General features: G+C 33.8%; 1 protein-coding gene across 10 annotated transcripts in view; it reads right to left on the reverse strand.

Moving 5' to 3' along the window:
• Nucleotides 1–760: 760 nt before the first annotated feature.
• Nucleotides 761–21207, reverse strand: part of Ralyl (RALY RNA binding protein like) — an 816282-nt gene continuing 795835 nt past the window's right edge. For 8 of the 10 annotated variants that reach the window (XM_041630372.1, XM_041630373.1, XM_041630374.1 and 5 more), the window contains 2 exons: nt 5679–5733; nt 761–1689 (listed from right to left, as the gene is read on the reverse strand). In XM_041630372.1, the coding sequence (XP_041486306.1) occupies nt 5704–5733 (30 nt within the window). In that variant the 3' untranslated portion in view covers nt 761–1689; nt 5679–5703. The remainder of the gene's footprint in view (nt 1690–5678; nt 5734–21207) is intronic. The other 2 variants (XM_041630377.1, XM_041630370.1) reach the window with 1 other exon arrangement.

Here is a 21207-nt window from a genome sequence, read left to right on the forward strand (position 1 = left end):
ATGCTTGACTTTTATGCATGAGGCACTAAATTTGAATGTAAACACTATACCAAAGAAAGAAACAAGAAAAGAGTAACAGCACACACATGTACAAATACACAGACAAATAACAAGAAAACGAATATACTTTGATTTCTTAATAATAAATTCTACTCATAATTTCCCTACGAGAATGTTATTCTTTTTATGCAATTGTATTATTTTTTTATTCTATTACATTTAGAACATAAAGAATAACCATAAAATAAAGTATCTTGAAGACATAAGAACAGAAATTAGAGAAAACTTACTAGGATAATTTTGATTCCTCTCAGTTCTGTGGTTAAAAAAGATGGTTTAATGTGATGAAGCAGTTGTGGTGGAAAACTAATTTCGATGGGTGTTGTTATGGATTCTTTAAATGAAATTATCTCCCTTCAGATGTATGGCCTGTTTTAAAAGCAAGACCTTGTGATGAGGTGGATTGCTTTATATCCTTATCTTTAAATACTTGGAAGATCAATACACATTCTTGAAATGTGATTTGAATGGTGACTTTTGTAAAGAAGGGAGGATCATCTAACTTTCTTTTGTACATCAAGTAAATGTATTTTCAAACACAGACATGCCATAGGGAGTATGCTGAACAGACACAAAACATATTTAAGTGTGGTTGGATTGCTTTTATTATTTGACTTGTTTTATCCCATTGTAGATGCAAACTGTTCACAGTGAATATTAATAAAGTGACACAAAAAGACAAAGGACACACCAATTTGTTTTTAAAAGAACCAGTATTTATTAAGAAATTATGTGCTGAATGTGCCTACATCCTGTAGGGATGGTCTCTCCCTTTTCCACTGCACAAGACAATAGCCAAGAGATTTTGGAAAATACAATGCTTGGGAATAGAGGATTCTGAGGACTAGGGAATGAGATGAAGGGGTGTGTGCACTAACTGAAATTTTGGGATCCCAGGACAAGACAGTCTTTTTCTTATTAGTCTACTTCTCATCTTTCCAAATACTGAAAACTGTCCGCAGAATTTCACAGTCAGTCTCAAGATGTGATTATTGGATCATTTCAGCTCACTAGTGCCAAACATGCTCACAGGTCAAACCAATGTCCTTAAATGGTTGCCTCACTTCTGAAATAAGGGCATTCTTTTATTAATAAAATGGTGCTTATAAAGGGCAGAAATATAGCTTTTCCAAATAGTTTTCCTCATAGTCTAAAGTACCTTAAACTATAAATAGAAAATAAATTATAGAAACTAGCATACAATGTATATTCTCCATATGACATTGCTGGAAACAAGCTTTAAATGTAGAATTTCAATACTATGTGACTATGTGATCAACAATGACACATGCTAATCATAAAAATAGCTTTTACAAATATACATTTGTATACAGTGTTTCTCTCACCATTCATTTATGTTCTTCACACCTTAAGACATACATAATTAAAATGAGGGAAAACACATTTACAATGTAAATCATAAAATGACAGTTTTACAGCTTTAACACATAAGAAATGGTATGTCTAAAAGTGAACAGTATGGTCCATATGACTGGGGCTTTATATAAACTGAATTGGAGGTGCTGCTGTTCAGAATGAAACCACCTTTGACATTTCTCCGCATGTCACAGCCTCTTTTTCTTCTTTTACAATATTGTATACAACTTCAGATCACTTTATCTGTAGAAACTGAAAAGAGAAAAAAATACTTGAAAAAGGCAGACATTTGTGGTTTGTTGTTTTAGCATGTGGGTATACAAATTATATCTGAGGAGTAAATAAAGAAAAAACTAAAGCAGTAACTATGACTTTAGATCATATATGTTTTAAAACAGTATTTTGTTGATTCTTTCAGATTGATCATATCAACCCCTATGCCTCCTGTCACTCCTCCAAGAAGGACTACCCCCATACTACTTTTCTGCCTGCATGTGTTCTTTTCTTTCCTTTTTCCTTCCTTCCTTCCTTCCTTCCTGCCTTCCTGCCTTCCTGCCTTTCCTTCTTTTTTTTTTTTTTCGAGACAGGGTTTCTCTGTGGTTTTGGAGCCTGTCCTGGAACTCGCTCTTGTAGACCAGGCTGGTCTCGAACTCACAGAGATCCGCCTGCCTCTGCCTCCCAAGTGCTGGGATTAAAGGCATGCGCCACCACCACCCGGCTCCTTTCCTTCTTTTGTGTAGATCCTTTCACATCTACTTTGTGCTGCCCATATACTGGTGAGTATGAAGCCATTCACAGAAGCATCAAAGATACAAATGATAAGAACACAGTAATCAAGAAACATTGATTCGAAGCGATCTAAAAGCCTTTATTGGTGCCGCATATATAAATGCACATCATGAAATCCTTGTCAGTGTGTGAGACTGAATTGTCCTTTGTAACATATAGACTCAAAGATTAGTGTATTAGGATACTGTTAATGTATAAGCAGTGTTCAGCGAGTCCAGTTTTATCCCATGCTTTTTCAGACCCAGGCCAGCTGGTCTTGGTGAGTTCCCGATAGTACATCCCCATTGTCTCAGTGTGTGGGTGCACCCCTCGTGGTCCGGAGTTCCTTGCTCGTGCTCTCTCTCCTTTTGCTCCTGATTTGGACCATGGGATTTCAATCGCTCTTAGGGTTGATGAGGGAGGGGGACTTGATCGGGGGAGGGGGAGGGAAACGGGAGGCGGTGGCGGGGAGGAGGCAGAAATCTTTAATAAATAAATAAAAATAAATAAATAAAATTATATATATATATATATATATATATATGCAGTGTGATTAACTTCATCCAAAATAAATTGTGTGGAACATCAGAAATGGCACAATTGGAAAAAAGTGTTATAAAATTTATGGACACATTGTCTTAGTTAGTGACTCATTCTGAAGATATATCTGGGCTCTGTATAATTTCATACTTAAAAAACGTCTCAGTGTAGTTATTTAGGAGGACTTACTGAAACTTAATAGAGTATAAACTTAAACAGTTTTAAAATTAAAACTTAAATTGTTTTAAAATTAAATAGATCTCCTAATTTTAATTTAAAATTTTTGTATTAACAACTGAATTGAATTGCCTAATATATAATTATGCTTAATTTTATATAATTTTATAATTATGGTTAATGGTTCAATACAAATTTATTATTGTTAAATGTTGAGGTGTTCCAAATGTTCCTTCATTTATTACATACTAATTTCAAAACAATCATAAATTACATCGATTTTACAATATTTTTCAAAACAAAGGGAACCAAATTAAACAAAAAAAAAATTAGACCTGCTGTTCTCCCAAAATCTCCAAAGATCTTTGATGGAAAAATTATATATGTGCCAACAATAAGGACAAGACTAAATTTGGCACTTAAGTGATACTAAGTGCCTGGATGTGTTCAGAGGCCGATTTGTCTTGCACACAGTCATCTTTAAACTAAACTCAGTGGACCTAGGTAGCAATTTCTCTTTGTCATCCTGCTCATCCTTCACGCTAATGAATACAACAAGAAAAGTAATGCCAGCCCTGTGAGAGGCGATTACATATAAAATGTTTATTAGACCATAAATGATACTGCTAATAATTTTATATTAAGAAAAATGCTGTCAAAGTTTTTTTCCATAAATATTTAATGTAGTGTAATTGTAATGATTGTTCTGTCTCTGTAGAGACAAGCCACGCCCACTCCCATCCTGCTTGCAGCCTCAGAGCCCCGCTTTCTCTCTTCCTGTCCCCTCTCTCGGAAAGGCAGCCTCTCTCCCTCTCTCCTTCTCCCCCCCCCCTTTCTTCCCCTTCTCCCCTTTTTGCTTCCCCTCCACAATCCACATAATAAATGTCTAACTTTACTCTGTATCTCTGTATGGTATGTTTATCCATCTCTCTTCCCCACTGGCCACAGTCACATGGAGAGCTACTGCGTGGTCTTATGCACTGTCCCTGCTTGGGACTGGCTGCTTTTGGACCCGGCAGCTTGCAGCAAACCTATCTGCATGGTGTGCCTATTTGTCTGCCCCAGGGACGCTGAGGGGAAAAGTCACCTTTGGAGACCTGCTGCATGGTGAGCCCAGGACTGGCTGCTCTCGGACCGCTGCCCTCTCTGCTCTCAAGACCCGCAGCAAATCCATTACAGTAATGGTCTGGTGAATTTTTATTTAGAATGTCCATTGAAAACCTGATTGAGTCACAGGGCTTCAGGTTATTTTGTTGTTGTTATTGTTGTTTTATGGGTTTTTTTTCTTATTACTGAATTCTTACTATGGCTATCATGTTGAAAGTCTAAAGAAGGTAGGACATACTAAAATATTTAATATATTAGGTATTAGGAACTTTTTCATTAAAAAAAAACAGACTGTCAAAACAGACAAATAAAGTACCTGTAAATAAGAAACCAAATATTTTATATTACAAATTATATTTACAAGGTTTGGGTGCCAAATTACTATTCAAAGACTCTTACAAATGCTTTGTGGATCTTGATGCATTTATATGTATTATCTTAAAATAATGTATTTCAATTTTGATTTTCAACTCTAGTATATCTTATGTAACTAAAATTAAACAAGTGTTAATAAAACTTGCATCTGCAGAAAACAACTATCCAGGAATATGACACGAATGCATTTTGATACTATCTTTATGTCTTTATATAAAATATATATTTAATTATCTCCTTTTATTTCTAATTGCTCAATCTATAGCATATGTATCTTAAACATGTATTTAAAAATTAAAACATTCATTATTTATTCTTAATCTAATTCTAGGATGTACTCATGTAATAGGAGGAATCAATTATGGTATAAAACCACAATATTTTGAACTCATGATTCAAAATTATATACTATTGTTTGTGTGGACTAAAGGAAGTTTTGTACATAATCTGTAAGTAAATACCAAAATGAGAAATTACCATTTTGGAAGAAATACCTTAAACAATGTCAGTTAACCCCCAGATGAATGCTATTATGTGAAAATCAAGCACTGTAGTATTAGAAGCTGATTGATGGAGGAAGGTCATTGGCTAATAAAGAAACTGCCTTGGCCCATTTTATTGGTTAGAACATAGGTGGGTGGAGTAAACAGAACAGAATGCTGGGAGGAAGAGGAAGTGAGCTCAGACTCAACAGCTCTACTCTCTGGAGAAGAGGCCATGCTCCCTTCTCCCAGACAGACGCACGCTATGAAGCAAGCCGCCAGGTCAGACATGCTGAATCTTTCCCGGTAAGACCAGTGCTACACAGTTTATTAGAGATGGGTTGATTGGGATATCAGAATTAGCCAGTAAGGGCTAGAGCTAATGGGCCAAGCAGTGTTTAAAAGAATACAGTGTCTGTGTAATTATTTCGAGGCGTAAGCTAGCAGGTGGCCGGGGTGCTGGGGACGCAGCCCCGCAGCTCCAATTACTACTACAGCTGATTGGTAAAAACTGCATGCAGGAGGGAGCTAGTAAAGCTGAAATGGCTGCAATCACCCTCTTGTCATAGAGTCTTAATTATTTTCTTACTACAGATGGAAAATGCTGTAATTAATGTTGTAGCTGTTTTGTAAAGTTTCCTTTGACTGTATTTTTTCATATTAAATTCTGAGATATCACTTTGATTTAGAATATTTGCATACTGTCCTGCACATCTGGCAATTATTCACTTTATTAAAAAGGAAAACACCAGGTTGTAGACTGCTATTCATTCTCTCTTATGCTTTTCATACCTTTCTTTATTTCCTCCTTTGTTCTTTAATTATAAATGATCTTGTAAAATGATGACTGTAGGGGGAAGAAAAGAGGAAAAGAGGTCTTGAAAACAATATATTGAAATCTTTCCAGAAATTTATAAAGTCTATCATAAGTATAAAATAAAAGCTTTATTAACTTTACTTTGTGTTGTGCTGTTATCAGATATATAGAAACATGACTTGAATATAATTTTTTTCATTAAATAATGGAAAAATTATTCTCAAAGATTTTATAGAAATTCAAATTTGAGAAAGGCTTCCTGTTGATTTCTAATATCCTAGAGAGAAAGGAATAAGCTGTGACATTCTAGATGCCTTCTTTTCCTTCAGGTAAATGGCCATTTGTGAAATTCATTTGTTTAGTATAATATAAAACTAATTGTGTTCTCTTGAATAGTAGGTAATTTATCTTCTTGCTGTATGGAATCTTGAATGCTTTTAAAACAAATTTGCTTGATGATAAATGTTATTTTTTCCAACTCTCATTTGCTTTTATTTCTGAAAATGACACAGGAAATCACTCTAACAAGACTGTATTATTCTTCTTCTGTTCTACTAAGATGAAGAAAACAGCATAAACCACAAACCAAGTTTGTTTACTTTTAAGCCCCATGTATTCACGTTTGTTAAAATGAAGCAATACCGTAAAATTGGAAAAACTACAACTTACATAAAGTTTTACCACAAAAGAAATAATACTTTAAAATACAGTTTATGAATTATCATTTATGAGAAATGTTTATCTTTCTAAATTGTGATGTGTAACAATCAGATATTTTATATTGTCTTTGCAGTATCCTTAAAGGCAAAAAAATAAGAAAAATTGTATAATATTGACACACACACACACACATATATATATATGTATATATATATGTACGTTATCAACACTGTACACAAGAGTAGGCTATGAAATTTATCACAAAGGGCAGTGGGATTGTAGGAATTTGAGACTGACTAAAATATAACCAATGATTATTAAATCAGGGAAATGAAGAGTGTGTCAATTAGAAAATCCAGAGAGTCTTGGAGGAAAGTTTAGTTGTGTTCATCAAACAACTGTCCACAAATATATCTTACTATTAGACATGAGCCTGGCCTCTGATAGGCATGCTACTACAGATAGATACATCGGCAACCCAAGTATATTTAACCACAGCCAAATCTGTTTTTTTTTTAATTTATTTATTTATTAAGGATTTCTGCCTAGTCCCCACAACCGCTTCCCATTTCCCTCCCCCTCCCCCGATCAAGTCCCCCCCCCCTCATCTGCACGAAGAGCAATCAGGGTCCCCAAATCTGTTTTAAATCCATGTTCTCCAATAAAAACATCTAACCCTAGTGTCTAAATTTTACCAATGGGAAGAGAATGCTCAGGACAGAGACCAGGCAGATTTAGCTATCAATATGACAGAAAAATTAGAATCAGACCTTCTGAATTTTATACCACTCAGTATTAGTTTATACTACTGTGATATCTCTGAATAAAATCCACTTATTAAAAGAAAGATTTATCAGAAATGACTTTTAAAAATCTGATGAACTGTACATGATTGGTTGGCTCTTCTAAAGTAACTTGCTTTTGAATTTGCAGCAAGAACGAAATATCACAGGAGAATGGTATGATTGAGTATTTGGGTAAGCACAGGCTCACGTCTAATACTAAGAAATCAGTTGGTAGAACATGAGACTATTAATCTCAGGGTTGTTTGTGCCAATTTGTTGGAGGGGACTGCTTGTTTGTCCCGGCCACCCAGAACCAAAATAACCACACAGAAACCATATTATATAAACCACTGCTTGGCCAATTAGCTATAGCTTATTATTGGCTAATGCTTATAACTTAATTTAGCCCATCTCTATTAATCTCTGTATTGACATGTGACTGTGGCTTACCGGATAAAGTTTCATCTGTCTGTCTCTGGAAGGGCTACATGGTTTCTCTGCCTTCTTTCTCCCAGCATTCAGTTTAGTTTTTCCTACCTACCTCTATTCCCCTATACCTCTGCTATAGGCCCAAAGCAGTTCCTTTATTTATCAATAGTAATCACAGCATAAAAAGGGAAATTCCTCATCAGTAGACAGTTCTTGGGTGGATACAACCAAGTTTCCCACACGTGGCAGTTGAAAAGCAGAATTAAAGAGAGGGGATAGGGACAAGTTCTACTATTTAAAATAATGTCCAGTGACAGAATACTCTAATCAGACCCCACCTACTGATCACTCACTCAACTACAAACCTCTGAATGCATTTAACATTCAATGGGATTCCTATCCTTGCAATTCAAATACCTTTCAGAATCATCACAGCCTGGGGAATAAGCCTTCAGTACACTGGCCTTTTAGGGGAACATATCTTTTCAGAACTCTAATGCAATTGTTTATCAATTATATAATTGCCTGAGGTATTGATCCCTAAGTTCTCTGGATCTGTAAGACTAGTTTCAGACTCCGGTTGGTGATAAGTAATAAGATTATAGACCTGCCAATCTGCTAGCTGATCTTGTCTGTATTTATGAACATTTGCCTTTCAGATTTCCAAATATTACTAGGAAAACATTTATAAACATGTCAGTGCATATGATTTTTTATTGAAATTGAACAGAATGAGTGAGAGATTGTATGCTATACCTTTATATAAATGAGTGAAAATGTGAAGTTCCAAAGAGTTTGAAAGATAATCAGCTGGAATTCCTGACTAAAGTCATCAGCCTGACTGCCTTCAGGAATCCTTAGCATTACTCTTGGTCATTATATCTTCTGAACATCAGAACTGTCAGATGATCTTGTTAAACTTAGATTGTTAGAGTCCTATCTATTTGTTCTCACACATGGCATTTCTTTTCTTTTTTAACTATCTTAGGTCCATCTCAGTTCTTGGGACCAGCTTGATTTCACTGTTGAAAGGCTGTCCTTTGAGAGCCTTTGAAATCCTACCTATCTGCTGACTGTTCTTTCCCTAAGACCATATCTTGGAATTATTCATTTAACTGACAGTCTTGAAAAATTAGGTAACTCCTCTTGGTAGGGCATTATCTTCATCTGAAATATTCTTAGACTCTTTCTGAACTATTTACAACTTGCTGGATTCCATAATCTCACATTCTGTCTGTGTGATAGGCTCCACTGCAAACAGGATCCACCCAGCCTCCATATTGAATGTGGGTCTTGAATTGGCACTTAAGAAATGAAAGCAACCATCTGGACAAAAGTAATAAAGGTCTTTACTTCAACAGTCTCTTGATATCTGATAGTCTCTTGATATCTTTTGATATCTGATTTTTTTCTGACTATGTAGTTTTAAATGGGACCCTGATTACTTAAAGAAACATAAAAATATGTTGCATTAGCTGTATATATTGGAAAAATTAAGTTTCCTTGAGACATTAACTGCAGTGACAAGCCATGGTCCATGATTCTTGATCAAACCTGATCCACTGCCTTTAGGGAGTTTTGTATTCCTTTTATTTTTTTCTCTATTCCACTTTCTCAATTTAATAACACCCCTCAAAAATTTATTCTTAACAATTCAGTTTTACAACCTTAGCTAATTTGTCCTGTTTAATAATTTTCAATTTTATTCAATCTTTCATCAGAAAAGTGCAACTGAGAGGCAATGGGGCTTTACATTATGGTGGTTCATAAGTAGGTATCCAAAATTATTAGTTTTGCTTGTCTGTGAATCAATGTTTTCTATAATGTCTTAGAATTTGAGTGCTTATGTTAGCATGCTTTATTTTTTCCTAAAATTAAAATGAAACAAAAATACTAACATACTAATAAATATAAGAGAAAAGAAAACATATTACTAAATTAACCTTATTTAATTCATATGGATATAAAATATAAGAAAATAAAAAACCACTGGGTTTCATGATTTATTCTTTAGTGTAGTTTATATGCTTGTCTTGTTGGAATAATATAAAGTGTTCCACATCAATTTAAATAAAATGTACTAACATATGATTATAATTACAAATGTCATATCCTTGCTGGGTATTTTTTTGGTATGTGGTCTATCATATATGATTTTTAAAAATTTCCATTAAAGTCAAACAACATCATTTCCTCTGTGTAAGCACTGCTTTTGCTAAAGATGTCATTAGCATGGTAATAGTTTTGGCATCTAGACTCACATAATCTATTTATATTTGGAGAACATTTCTTTTCATTGAAATCACAAATTATTTTCAAGTGAAAAGCAAATAGTATTTTTTATTTTGGATTCATTTTGGGAATTGTTTCTTATTTATGGAAAATGTAATGATGCCTTTTCCACTGTAACTCCAGAAATATGAAGAAATAGCATGAGAGGGTAGCTGAGCACGTAATACAGATTACCGAGTGCAGTACCCAGTGATTTAGAGCTCCTCACAAATCAAGGAGATGTCTGTATGACTGTGGCTCCATCTACTGTTAAATTTTCCATGTCAGGATTTAATTAATTCATCACTGAAATTACCTGAATTACATTGATAAGCTGTAAGTTGGGAAATGCTTGACATTATGGTTAGGGCATGGTTTGAGTATGTCCCTAAGTTTTGAGTATTGAGACACTGTGGTCAGTGAGCTGTGTGAGCTTGTATGTCTTTAGGAAATAAAATTATTAGTAGTCACTGAGGACATCCACCTGAAGGGATGTGGTAGCTCTCATGGGAGCCTGAGGTAATTCTTTCATGATTGCTGTCAGGAAAAGAGCAAGCCTACCTTTCCCAACATTACTCTAGCTGCTTTTCTCACCATGCATTCTCCTTATCATGTAGAAGGCTCTACCTATCCTACAACATCTGCCATGGGGCCTTTGACAGACCTAGGACTCTGAGAATGTGAGGCCATGCCCTAAAACTTTCAAAACTGTTAACTAGATTTGATTGTTATGCTATCTAGCACTAGATATTCCTTTATAGTGTTGGGGAAAGTATAATACACCATATAGGCATATTCAAATTTGTTTTAAACTATAAGGAATGAGGCATATCTTTGGCCAATCATTCTTCTTTGAATGTTGCATCAAAGAGCAAGGTCCTGTCTACATTAGACCAAGATTATAGATCCCTATTCTTTCCACTTGTAAGTAACACAAAGGGAGATTCAGTAGGCACAGGTGATCTATGTAACCTTATGGCATGAGAAAAAAGGAGAAAAGACACAGGGAAAGTATTAGAACTTCAAGAGGACTGCCACCATGGACTTCATTGATACGCAGTCATTCTTCCAGTAAGTGTGTGTGTGTTTGAGAGAGAGAAATAGAGTTCCTGTTGTAAGCTAATTCAAAAGCATTTTAATTAAAAAGTTGCTTTAAACATTTATCTAAAGACGATCTTTAATGAAAGTACTTTTCAGTTGGGAAAAAAGAGCAATAAAACTGATTATTGTGGGTTATGTAATTTTACTTAAAATTAAATTTTCCATGTCATGATTTAATTAATTCAGCACTCAAATGACCTGAATTACATTGATAAGCTGTAAGACTTGCAGGAACTTGAGAATTCAGCTATACACACTCACTAATGTTATTGTATATATTTACAAACTACATTCTAATAATTTATGAAGATTGTAATGATTGTGTCTGTTTTAGAATCACTGACATTCTCAATTGAGTAGGATTTGTTAGTTTTAGTAAGTTATCTTTAAAATAGCAATAATAATTTTGTTGTTACTCTAAGTTGTTTTTGTTCTAGGCCAAAAGTTAATTAATACTAAGATTATTAAGAACCTTGAAATTTCACACATTTGATTGCTTTGGACAGTTACTTGTAGAATTAGCTGTGGTAACACAAAAACGAGTAAATTTATATTGAACAGAAACCTGTAATTTAAAATCAATTTTGATATATATGTTTGTTTGTGTGTGTTTATTTGTATGTGTGTGTGAGTATGCTATATAGATATAAACATATACATGCTTTTCAGCAACTCTCATTTAATTAATATATTATTTATACTATTCAAAAACAAGATTGTAGTAAATTTTTCCAGTTTAAAGTTGGAAAAAATAAATGAGAGAATACTTTAAAGAAAAAATATAGAAATCTTTACTATACTGTTAAATGTCCTTCTTTTATCAGTGTACTTAAGAAGTGTTGGGCAATTTTCAAAAGAACATTAAGCACCATGTCTCTGGAATATTTTCAAAATATCTTGAAAATTCAAAACCTGCTGAATATATAGAATCTTGAATGATTCAGGAGCAATTTTAGAGACCCATAGTACCAGAGATAATTGTGATTATTTGTAAAAAAAAATCCGGAAAGAAAATATACTCAGAAACAATCAGAAAGCAGAGTTTTCTGCCTTATGCCAAGGTCATGCTTTCTGCAGGACTACATTTTGAAGAAGAAAAAAAAAAAACTTCATGAAACAAGTTTTGGGTATCAGATCATTTATCCAGGGTTTAGTTTCTTCATTATAAGGAAACCTATTATTTGGAATTTGTGTTAGTCATTATCCTGCAGTGGATCAAAGGTAAATAAAGATGTGCAGCATTTTAGTTCAATATACCAATGAAATATTTCAGTATATGCTGATTTTTCTCTTAAAAGCTTTTTGTGGACAAATATGACCACTAATCAAAACTAAATCGTATATTTTATTTGAAGGAATTTTCTTGGTCATAATTTTCTCCATTAAATCTAATAAATTGTTCTTTTCTGCTCATTAGAATATCTCTTTCAGATCTAACCTGGACTGTGCCTATAAAGAAGAGGAAGGGCTCTGTATTTAGTTGGACTTCTTTGATATTTGAAGATATCAATTTTTTCTACTGCATTCACAAACACTTAAGCTAATGAGCACAAGAGCAGTCACTTGTACAAAGGATTAATAGGAGTGGTAAATTGAAACCAGCAGCAAGTTTCATGACTCTGCCCTTAGTTGTGTCCAGCAGTGAAGAAATAACTAATTAAACTGATTTCAATAAATACAACAGAGTATGTGGTTCATGTTTTCTATCAAATCTTCCTCTACAAACTTGGCTTTTTAGGAGAAACTATAGGGAAAATAATTTTCTAGATTAAAGGTTACATATAGTAAAGTCAGTGGTAATCCTTCCAGGGGCTTTACTAGATGAGTTTTGACAGAGGGAATTGGTAGACATGTCTTGGAAAGAAGACTGGGCCAGGATATATAACAATGAATATTCCAATTACTCTAGAAGCATAGAGACAAGTGAGAGCAAGGGCAATGAATTTGTGGTCAGAACTGGAAATAATACTTACATATAAACAGAGAGATATGTAACATTAAGTGTTACCCTTTTGTAGGGGTGATGGGTGATGCTGTCTTTTTTTTCCTTTTAAGTGAATTTCTATTTATTTACTTTTCTTTCTTGTAACTAAATAAATGTATGTTTGTCCTTAGTCTCTATTCCTAGAGAATCTCTTACAATATTGGAATGATGAAGACAATGCAAGGATCTTTAGCAACCATTTTGATCTCACCTGACATTATGCTAAAGACTTAAAATGGTGTTCCTTTGCCATGGACTATGTCACCAGAAACACAGGAAAAAGGGGACATAAACAAGGATTCTAGTTGGGAAAGGTTGGGCTGTAGGAGGTTGAACAATGTGAAAGCTTGTAATAAGAAACATATTGAGTTAAGCATGTCACATGCTTTAAATCTACTGAGACAGGTACTTGCAAGTTTTAGAACCCATTCAAGACTTCATCCTAGGTGCAGCTTCTCTGCATCTTTTCTGGATCTCTTTTATCATTTAACCATAAGTTATGTAAGCAAATTATCCAGCAGAAAGCCATGATAGGTTGGAAGTATGGGCCATAACACAAATGTTACCTTTACAACTGAAGTATAGGAGCCTTATAGGACTGGGGTCCACTTTATAGGTTCTGACACTGTCTCCATATTCCAGGTACAAAATGGATAGTGTTGTAGATCACCAGTTGATACTGACTGTAGTGTCCAATGAATGCATAGAGAACAGTCATTGGTCTGATATCATGAGTATAGAGTCAAGCACAACACAATGCTGTCCATAGACCCTCATAGCTCTGTTACTTTTTGCAAACAAAATAATAATAGCTAACATTGAATGTTTTAGTGCAAATATTTCATTCATTGAAACATTTTGGAAAATGTAAAGTAACAATTAGTTTTCTGTCTTTTATGGGTCAATAAATAGCATGAATTACGTAAGAAAAATGTTACTAAAATCTTAAAAACTAATTTATTTACATCTCTTGTTATTCACTTTGCATTTATAGATCTAGTTCAAACATAAAGGTCCTAAATTCATATTTAGAAATTAAAATAGAAAACATAAATTTTGCAGTAACAAAATGATTCCTTAAATCAAAGCGCTGATATGAAAATGACTGAAGTAATATGCTGCTCACCTGACTTTAAAACATATTTAATTCATTGATATTCCATAGAATTTCTACATTCTGTCTGTCTTTCTCTCTAACATATATGTATATATAATATATATCTAATGTATAATATATATCTCTAATAATATATATATATCCCTGTATAAGTGCAGGATTATGTGTACATATATATGCTTATCTAAATCCTCTTAACCTAGTCTTTCCTTTTTTTTTCTTTTTATTGATTTTATTTAGCTATACATTTTTCTCTGCTCTCCTCCCTTCGTCTCTTCTCCCATTCAACCATCTCCATGGTCACTATGCTCCCAATTTACTCAGGAGATCTTGTCTTTTTCTACTTCCCACGTAGATTAGATCCATGTATGTCTCTTTTAAGGTCCTACCTTAGGCTCTTTTAGGATCTAGGTTCTCTGGGGTTGTGAATTGTAGGCTGGTTTTCTTTGCTTTATGTCTAAAAGCCACTTATGAGTGATTACATATGATATTTGTTTTTCTGGGTCTGGGTTACCTCACTCAATATGATGGTTTCTAGATCCATCTGTTTGCCTGCATCCGTGGTTTCTTATTGTCAGCATAAGGCTTGACCAGGACCTTCTGACTGTCATTGTTTCCTCACCTTACTTAAGTCCAGTTACCCAGTGTCCTGGAAAAAAACTATAGATATTTTACTCCTCAGCAAAAGCAGTAGAATGTTGTCCACTGTTTTTTTTCTGGGGGGGGGGGGGGTTCAAAGATGACACTTTCTCCTTAATTCACAGAGCCTTTTAACTGGTTGAGGAATAATTTTTCCACAATAGCCATAATTTCTATACTTGACTTGTTTAAATAAAAGGTAACTTGTTTTCAGGGCTTTCTATTGGCTTTTTTCTGGGGGTGGGATGTATATTTGGCATGCACTAGGACAAGAGCACAAAGAGTGAAGAAAAGTAAACAATGTAAACACTGTTTTATTAGTCTACACCAATCCTGCTGGCCAAATGTCACCTTTATTCCCATTTTACAGATAAGAAAGCAGTTCCAGAAAAGACAAGCACTTGTCCACATTGATTGTCATTTTTCACGACCCAATATTTTGTCTGTAAGATCTTACTCATTCACGTATCAACACTACATAAACCTCTCCTGTTTTATTTAAAGCTGTCTTATCCTGTACCTATATTTGTGCCATTAATTTTGTGGCAATGATATCATAAATACCCAAGCACTTATATGTTGTGTAGACCTGAATTACCAGAACTCTAAATCTTTGAAGAAAAAAAAATTGAAGAGGACACCAGAATATGGGATGCTAGTCCAGACTCCTATACCCAGCAAAACTTTCAATCACCATAAAAGGACAAAACAAGATATTCCATGACAGAACCAGATTTAACCAATACCTAGCCATAAACCTATCCAAAAACAAGTACTAGAAGGAAAACTACCCAAGGAAGTTGACTACATCCACAAATACACAGACAATAGATGATCTCATAGCAGCAAATCCCAAAGAAGGGAAAAACATACAACTTCACCAACAATGAAAACTAAAATAACAAGAGATAGCAATCACTGGTCATTAATATCTATTAATATAAATGGACTCGTCTCACCTATAAAGAAACAATGGCTAACAGATTGGATACAAAAGAGGAACCATCCTTCTGCTCCATACAATAAACACACCTCAACCTCAATTAACAATGACTCATGCATGCTCTTTCTCCTATGGGATATTAGGCAGTGAAACTCAGAAACTGAGAACAGATTGGTGATTACTAAAGGCTGAGAGGTAGAGGAACCAAGCAAATACTTGTAAAAGTATGGCAAGTTCATTTAGGAGGAATATGCCTAGCATGTGGACTCTCATCTGTACCTCTATCTTTTATTTCAAAATTGCTGAGCAGTAAATTTCAGTCTCTTCACAAAATTCTTAAGTTTAAGTGATGAATGTGTTCATTTTCTTTGTTTTTCTTGTTTTCCTCATTTTGTTCCATGTATAAGTAATTATAACTTCTCCATATAGAATACAATCAAATATAAAGCTGGAATAGTGGGAATACTACCTTCCATTTCTACTTGTTCTTTCAGTTGCTATAAGGAGGACACAGATGTAAGTATAGATTTTCCTATTTCTCCTAATTGAGTACTGGATTTTATACTGAAATCTGAGAAGGGGCACAGATATTCGCACAACGCAGATATTCACAGAAATATTCCTTCTAAAATGTAAAATGTTTTGTCTTTTAAATACATTAATTTTAGATATATAGTGTATATTTTTAAAAATCATGCCTTTGTATTTATTGTAATTATATTTAAGGAACATAGTACGCCAATGTTATTCAAAACACTAAATGGGGCTGAGGAACTGCCTCAGTTGTTGAAGTACTTTCCACACAGGCATAACAACATTCACAATACAACGCTGTAGAGAGTATTCTGAGATAATTTCTATGTCCCCATTTGGAAGTATCCAGTAGCTGTGGTGCCCATCCAGACTACCTGAAACAGTGAAAACCAGGCTTACAGAGAGACATTATCTCAAAAGCAAAATAAATAGCAATGAATGAATATGCCTGATTTCTGATCTCCATATATATGTATACATATGTACACACATAGACATGTATTGCATACACGTACACACATGTACAAATAAGAATGTGTTCAGGAACACAGAGTCACAAAAACATTAAAAAATAATACCAACATATAGATAAAACATATGAATATCAGAAATTTTAAATTAATAAAATCTGTACAGTATTAATACAGCAATAATATCTAAGCCCCCTAGATATTCTGAATACTGGTAAAATATTTTTTACCTCTTTTATTATTGATACGATCTTGAGCAATTTATCTGACTTTTCTAAAATAACTTATTTAGTAAATGCAAACTTCTTTAAATTATTTTACTTATAAAAAGAATGACATAAATAAAATCTCCCACACTTGTTACTGGGAGTTAGTAAAAATGGAAAAAGTTCCTCCTCTTCCTCTGTTTACTTCCATTTTAGTCTGGCAAATGAACTCAGAGATTTTACATGCTCTTTCCCTGAGCTATATTCCCAGCCTCTATCTGTTTGATTTTTTTCTGTTTGTTTTTACTATTTACCTTGACACAGGGTCTCAGAAAGTTGCTCAGGCTAGCTCTCATCTTGTAATCCCCTTGCCTCAGCTATTAGTAAGAGATACACTAAGCCTGTGCCACCGGGTGCAGTTGCATTAACTCAGCCTGCCCTATAACCTCCTGTCTTTGTGCAGATCCATTCTAAGGATGGAGGCTTTAGGCAAGGACCATAAGCAGAGATAATTGGAGATGCTGCATGACTCCAGTCTTTGAGTGTTAAGGAGACACACAGCTATCACAGTCCTTGGTGATGAAGGTGTACAATGCAGAGGGTGAGCTGAAGCATGCCTCTGCACTGTGGATTCTGTCCGCAGATAAACCCTCTAACATTGATATACTTCTTAAGATTTAGTTTTCAGAACACTGAAAAAATTCTAAAATTTCAAAACCACTTAGGTGATAAATATCTTTTCTCCTGTCATATTATCTGTGCATAAAACTGGAAGAAGAAAGCAACAATGTTTTATTTCTTTCAATTTCTGAATTAATGAAATGTCTTACATCTGTTCTCATTTCCTCTGCCACAGATGATTACATTAGAGTAGCTGAGCAGATATTAGTATTTTCCTGAAATACTATTGTTAATAATTTATTTAGTTGGTTCAACTAGAAACTTCTTGCTATGATATTTATTAAATGACACTGCCTTTGATTCATTAGTTATCCTTAATATGGTCAGAGTTTTTGCCATGTATTATTTTCAATATTATTTAGACAGCTAGCAAAAATTTAGTAATCTCATCCTATATGCCATTCATATATAATGAATCATTCATATTTTGGAGCTTTTAAAATGTTCACAGATACTAATGTCATATGGCAGGTAAAATTCTTAGCTCCTATCCCCAATGACTTTGTAAAGACAGTTAAAGATGAGCATTTATCAATAACTAACTATTCTCTGAAATATCAATTACTCTAAACCCTAAATACATTCTGGGAAAAATGTCTGTACAATTTGAATATATTTTATCTAAGGAGCCAAATGATGAATTGCTTGATATTCTAAGAAATCATATCTGATTTTTCCAGATAGAATAATTTACGTGTAAACTTGTGAGTTTAAATTAAAATGAAGATAACACCTTAGTTAGATGTTATTACAGATGTAAAGTTGTAAGCAATATTGCAATAGTATAAGAAATACACTGATATTATGGAGGATGGGAAGAAGAAAATGATGATAATATTCTTAAAATTCATACAATGTTAAAGTCAGAAAGTTCAACAAATGCATAGTTGTGGCAGGAATAAAGCATATATTGTTCAAGAGAACGAAGGGAATTATTTCTAAATACATACTTTGTGCATCAATCAAATACAAATACATGGCAGTTAAGAGCCTTGTATGTTTCTGATAAGAACATAAAATGGAGAATCTATTACATAAAATAATGTGAAACATTGTAAAACTACATCTACTGAATGAAATCATGATTCCATGCTTATGCATTTACTCAGAAGAACTGAAAACAAGATCTTAAGGTTCTCACATTTTTCCATTGCATATAATTTTATAATTGCCCAGAATTGTCTAAAACCAACATGTGTACTGATAGATAACTGTGTTTGTAAAAAAGTAAAATATATGCCAAATATTGTAGTAATGATGCTTAAAGAGAAGATGACCGTGACTATGTTTTTTTTTAACAAAATGATTAACCTGGAAAAAAATGTGATGAATGAAAATAAAAGCTGAGTAAATGTCACTTGACTCCATTTATATGAGCAACATGAAATAATCAGATTCACAAAATAAAGAAAGGAAGTATTGATTTGAGGCATAAGAGAGAGTAAATCTGGACTGTAACCCAGTTAAACCAAGATACATTTTAGGCTCTTTTGGGCTACACTATTGAACAGGGAAGAGCACAGACTAAGTGTCTCTCCAGCACCCACCTTCCTCATTGTATATAGCTCTCATTGTAAAACATCAAAAAGTTAAAATGTCCCAAGTATAGTGTATGGAATATGAACATCCCATGCCAGAGTGAGCACAGGGCTCATTAGAAACGATAAAGTTAACATAAAAAAATAAAGTAAGAATTTTAAGTGTCTGGATGGCATTTTCACAGTAATGATGCTATTTAAAAAATGTCTTTAATTATTCAATATTTGTAGTCTTTACATTTTCTATAAACCACAGATAATTCTAGTTAAAATGATCCTTTAAGAAGCAAATGAAATGTATCTATAGATACTAGGCAATTGGCAAGTTACTTGTTTCTCATGAGTGAGAAAAATTGAAGCATTTTCAGGAATCTACAGTAAGTTTTGCAAATCAGCTCATAAGTAAGGTTTTAGATATTTTGAAATTATTTTGTTATGTAAATAAAATTATTTCATTTGGTCCTATCATAACTATCAGTATGTGTTCAAATTAAACATGTTTGTTGGTGAAGATGTAAAAATATTAGCATTTCAAAAGAAACATTTATCTACTTTCCTCCTAGACTTATACAAAGCACTGGTCAATTAGTGTGTTAACAAAATTTACCGCGTAACAATATTTCTGCATAGTCTTTTAAAATATTATTTATTTATTTATTTATTTATTTAATATGTGTATGTGTGAGTGTGTGTGTGTGTGTGTGTGTGTGTGTGTGTGTGTGTGTGTGTGTTTGTGTGACCTCATGTAGATTTCCAAAGGAACCTTGGGAAGATAGAAGAACATACTGAAACCTCTGGAGCAGATTGTTCTGAGCTACACTGTACTGCTGGGAACCAAGTTCCTCTGGTAGAAAAGTTAGAGTTCCCCATTTCTCTATACTTTCCCTCCTACTCAAGTCTACTCCTGTTGTGGGATATTTGTACACTGTGTGAAAATAGATTGTTGTGACTGTATTAATAAAGAGCTGAATGGCCAATGACTAGCCAGGAAGTATAGGTGTGACTTCTCCGAGGAGAAAGGAAGTAAGAGGAGATGATCAAGGTGCAGCAGTAAACATGGGAAGGAAATGGGAGGTGCAAGTGAAAGAGAGGTAACACCACGTGATAGAATGTAGTTTAATATCAATGAGTTAATATAAGTTACAAGAGCTATTTACGGACAAGCCTAATCTACAGGCTAAGCTTTCATAATTAATTAGAAGTACACATTTCACTCACATTTGGGAGTGGGTTGTATGACAGAAAAAGACTCCTTACATACTGCTTTTCTGTGACTACTTAAAAAACAAATAGGCATCTAAGAAATAATAATAAAATAAAATAAGATAAATTAAAAATAAACAAATTAGAAGATGAAAAAACAACCAAACAAGAAAGAGAACCAAAAAAATAAAAAGCATGGGAAATGCACATAGAATCAGAGGTATGGCTTTAGCCAATTTGGAAAACAAACAAGCAAACAAACCAAAAGATGGGGAGGGATTTTGAGAAATTTGTGCCAGGAGGACTGTTTCAGAGTTGTTATTATTCATAGTGATAGCTATCTTCACCGTCCTGAGAAAAGATTGCAATGCCCCCAGGAAGTCAGAAGGCCTTCTTAGTATTGTGTACAGAACCTGGTTAGTTAGGTTGGAATCACTCTTAAACGACCTAATGTGACATTCTTCTAAGGTCAGTATGAAGTTACTTAGGGTATGTGGCAAATCAGATTATATACCACAACGACAATCAAACACAAACCCTCCCTGTTGAATAATTTTGTGTCTTGTTTCCTATTTGTCACATATATTTTTGATAGAAGTGAAAACTACTTTGTGCAAATTTAAAATCACTATGACTTTTATATGAGACTTCAAGTCATTTTATGGTAGCTTTCTCCTAATGCAGAATGATTCAAGAGAGCCTTGATGAAAAAGACAAGATTGCTAATAAGATATGATGAAAATTCAAGACAGAATAAATACCATAAAAACTATTAAAATTGATTTAAAAGTTATTTAAATAAAATAAAATGCAAGAAAATGTACAAAAACCAAGAAAGTCATATGATGGCAAAACAATCAAACAAGAAAAAGAGCCAAAGAAAAAGCACAAAAAATGTATGTAGATGCAGACACATATGTTCGTAAACAGAAAATCCATAAAA

This window comes from Microtus oregoni, unplaced genomic scaffold (genome assembly GCF_018167655.1).
Source record: "Microtus oregoni isolate MIOR12 unplaced genomic scaffold, Mior012 000034F_ref0000314, whole genome shotgun sequence".
Classification (NCBI taxonomy): Eukaryota; Metazoa; Chordata; class Mammalia; order Rodentia; family Cricetidae; genus Microtus; species Microtus oregoni.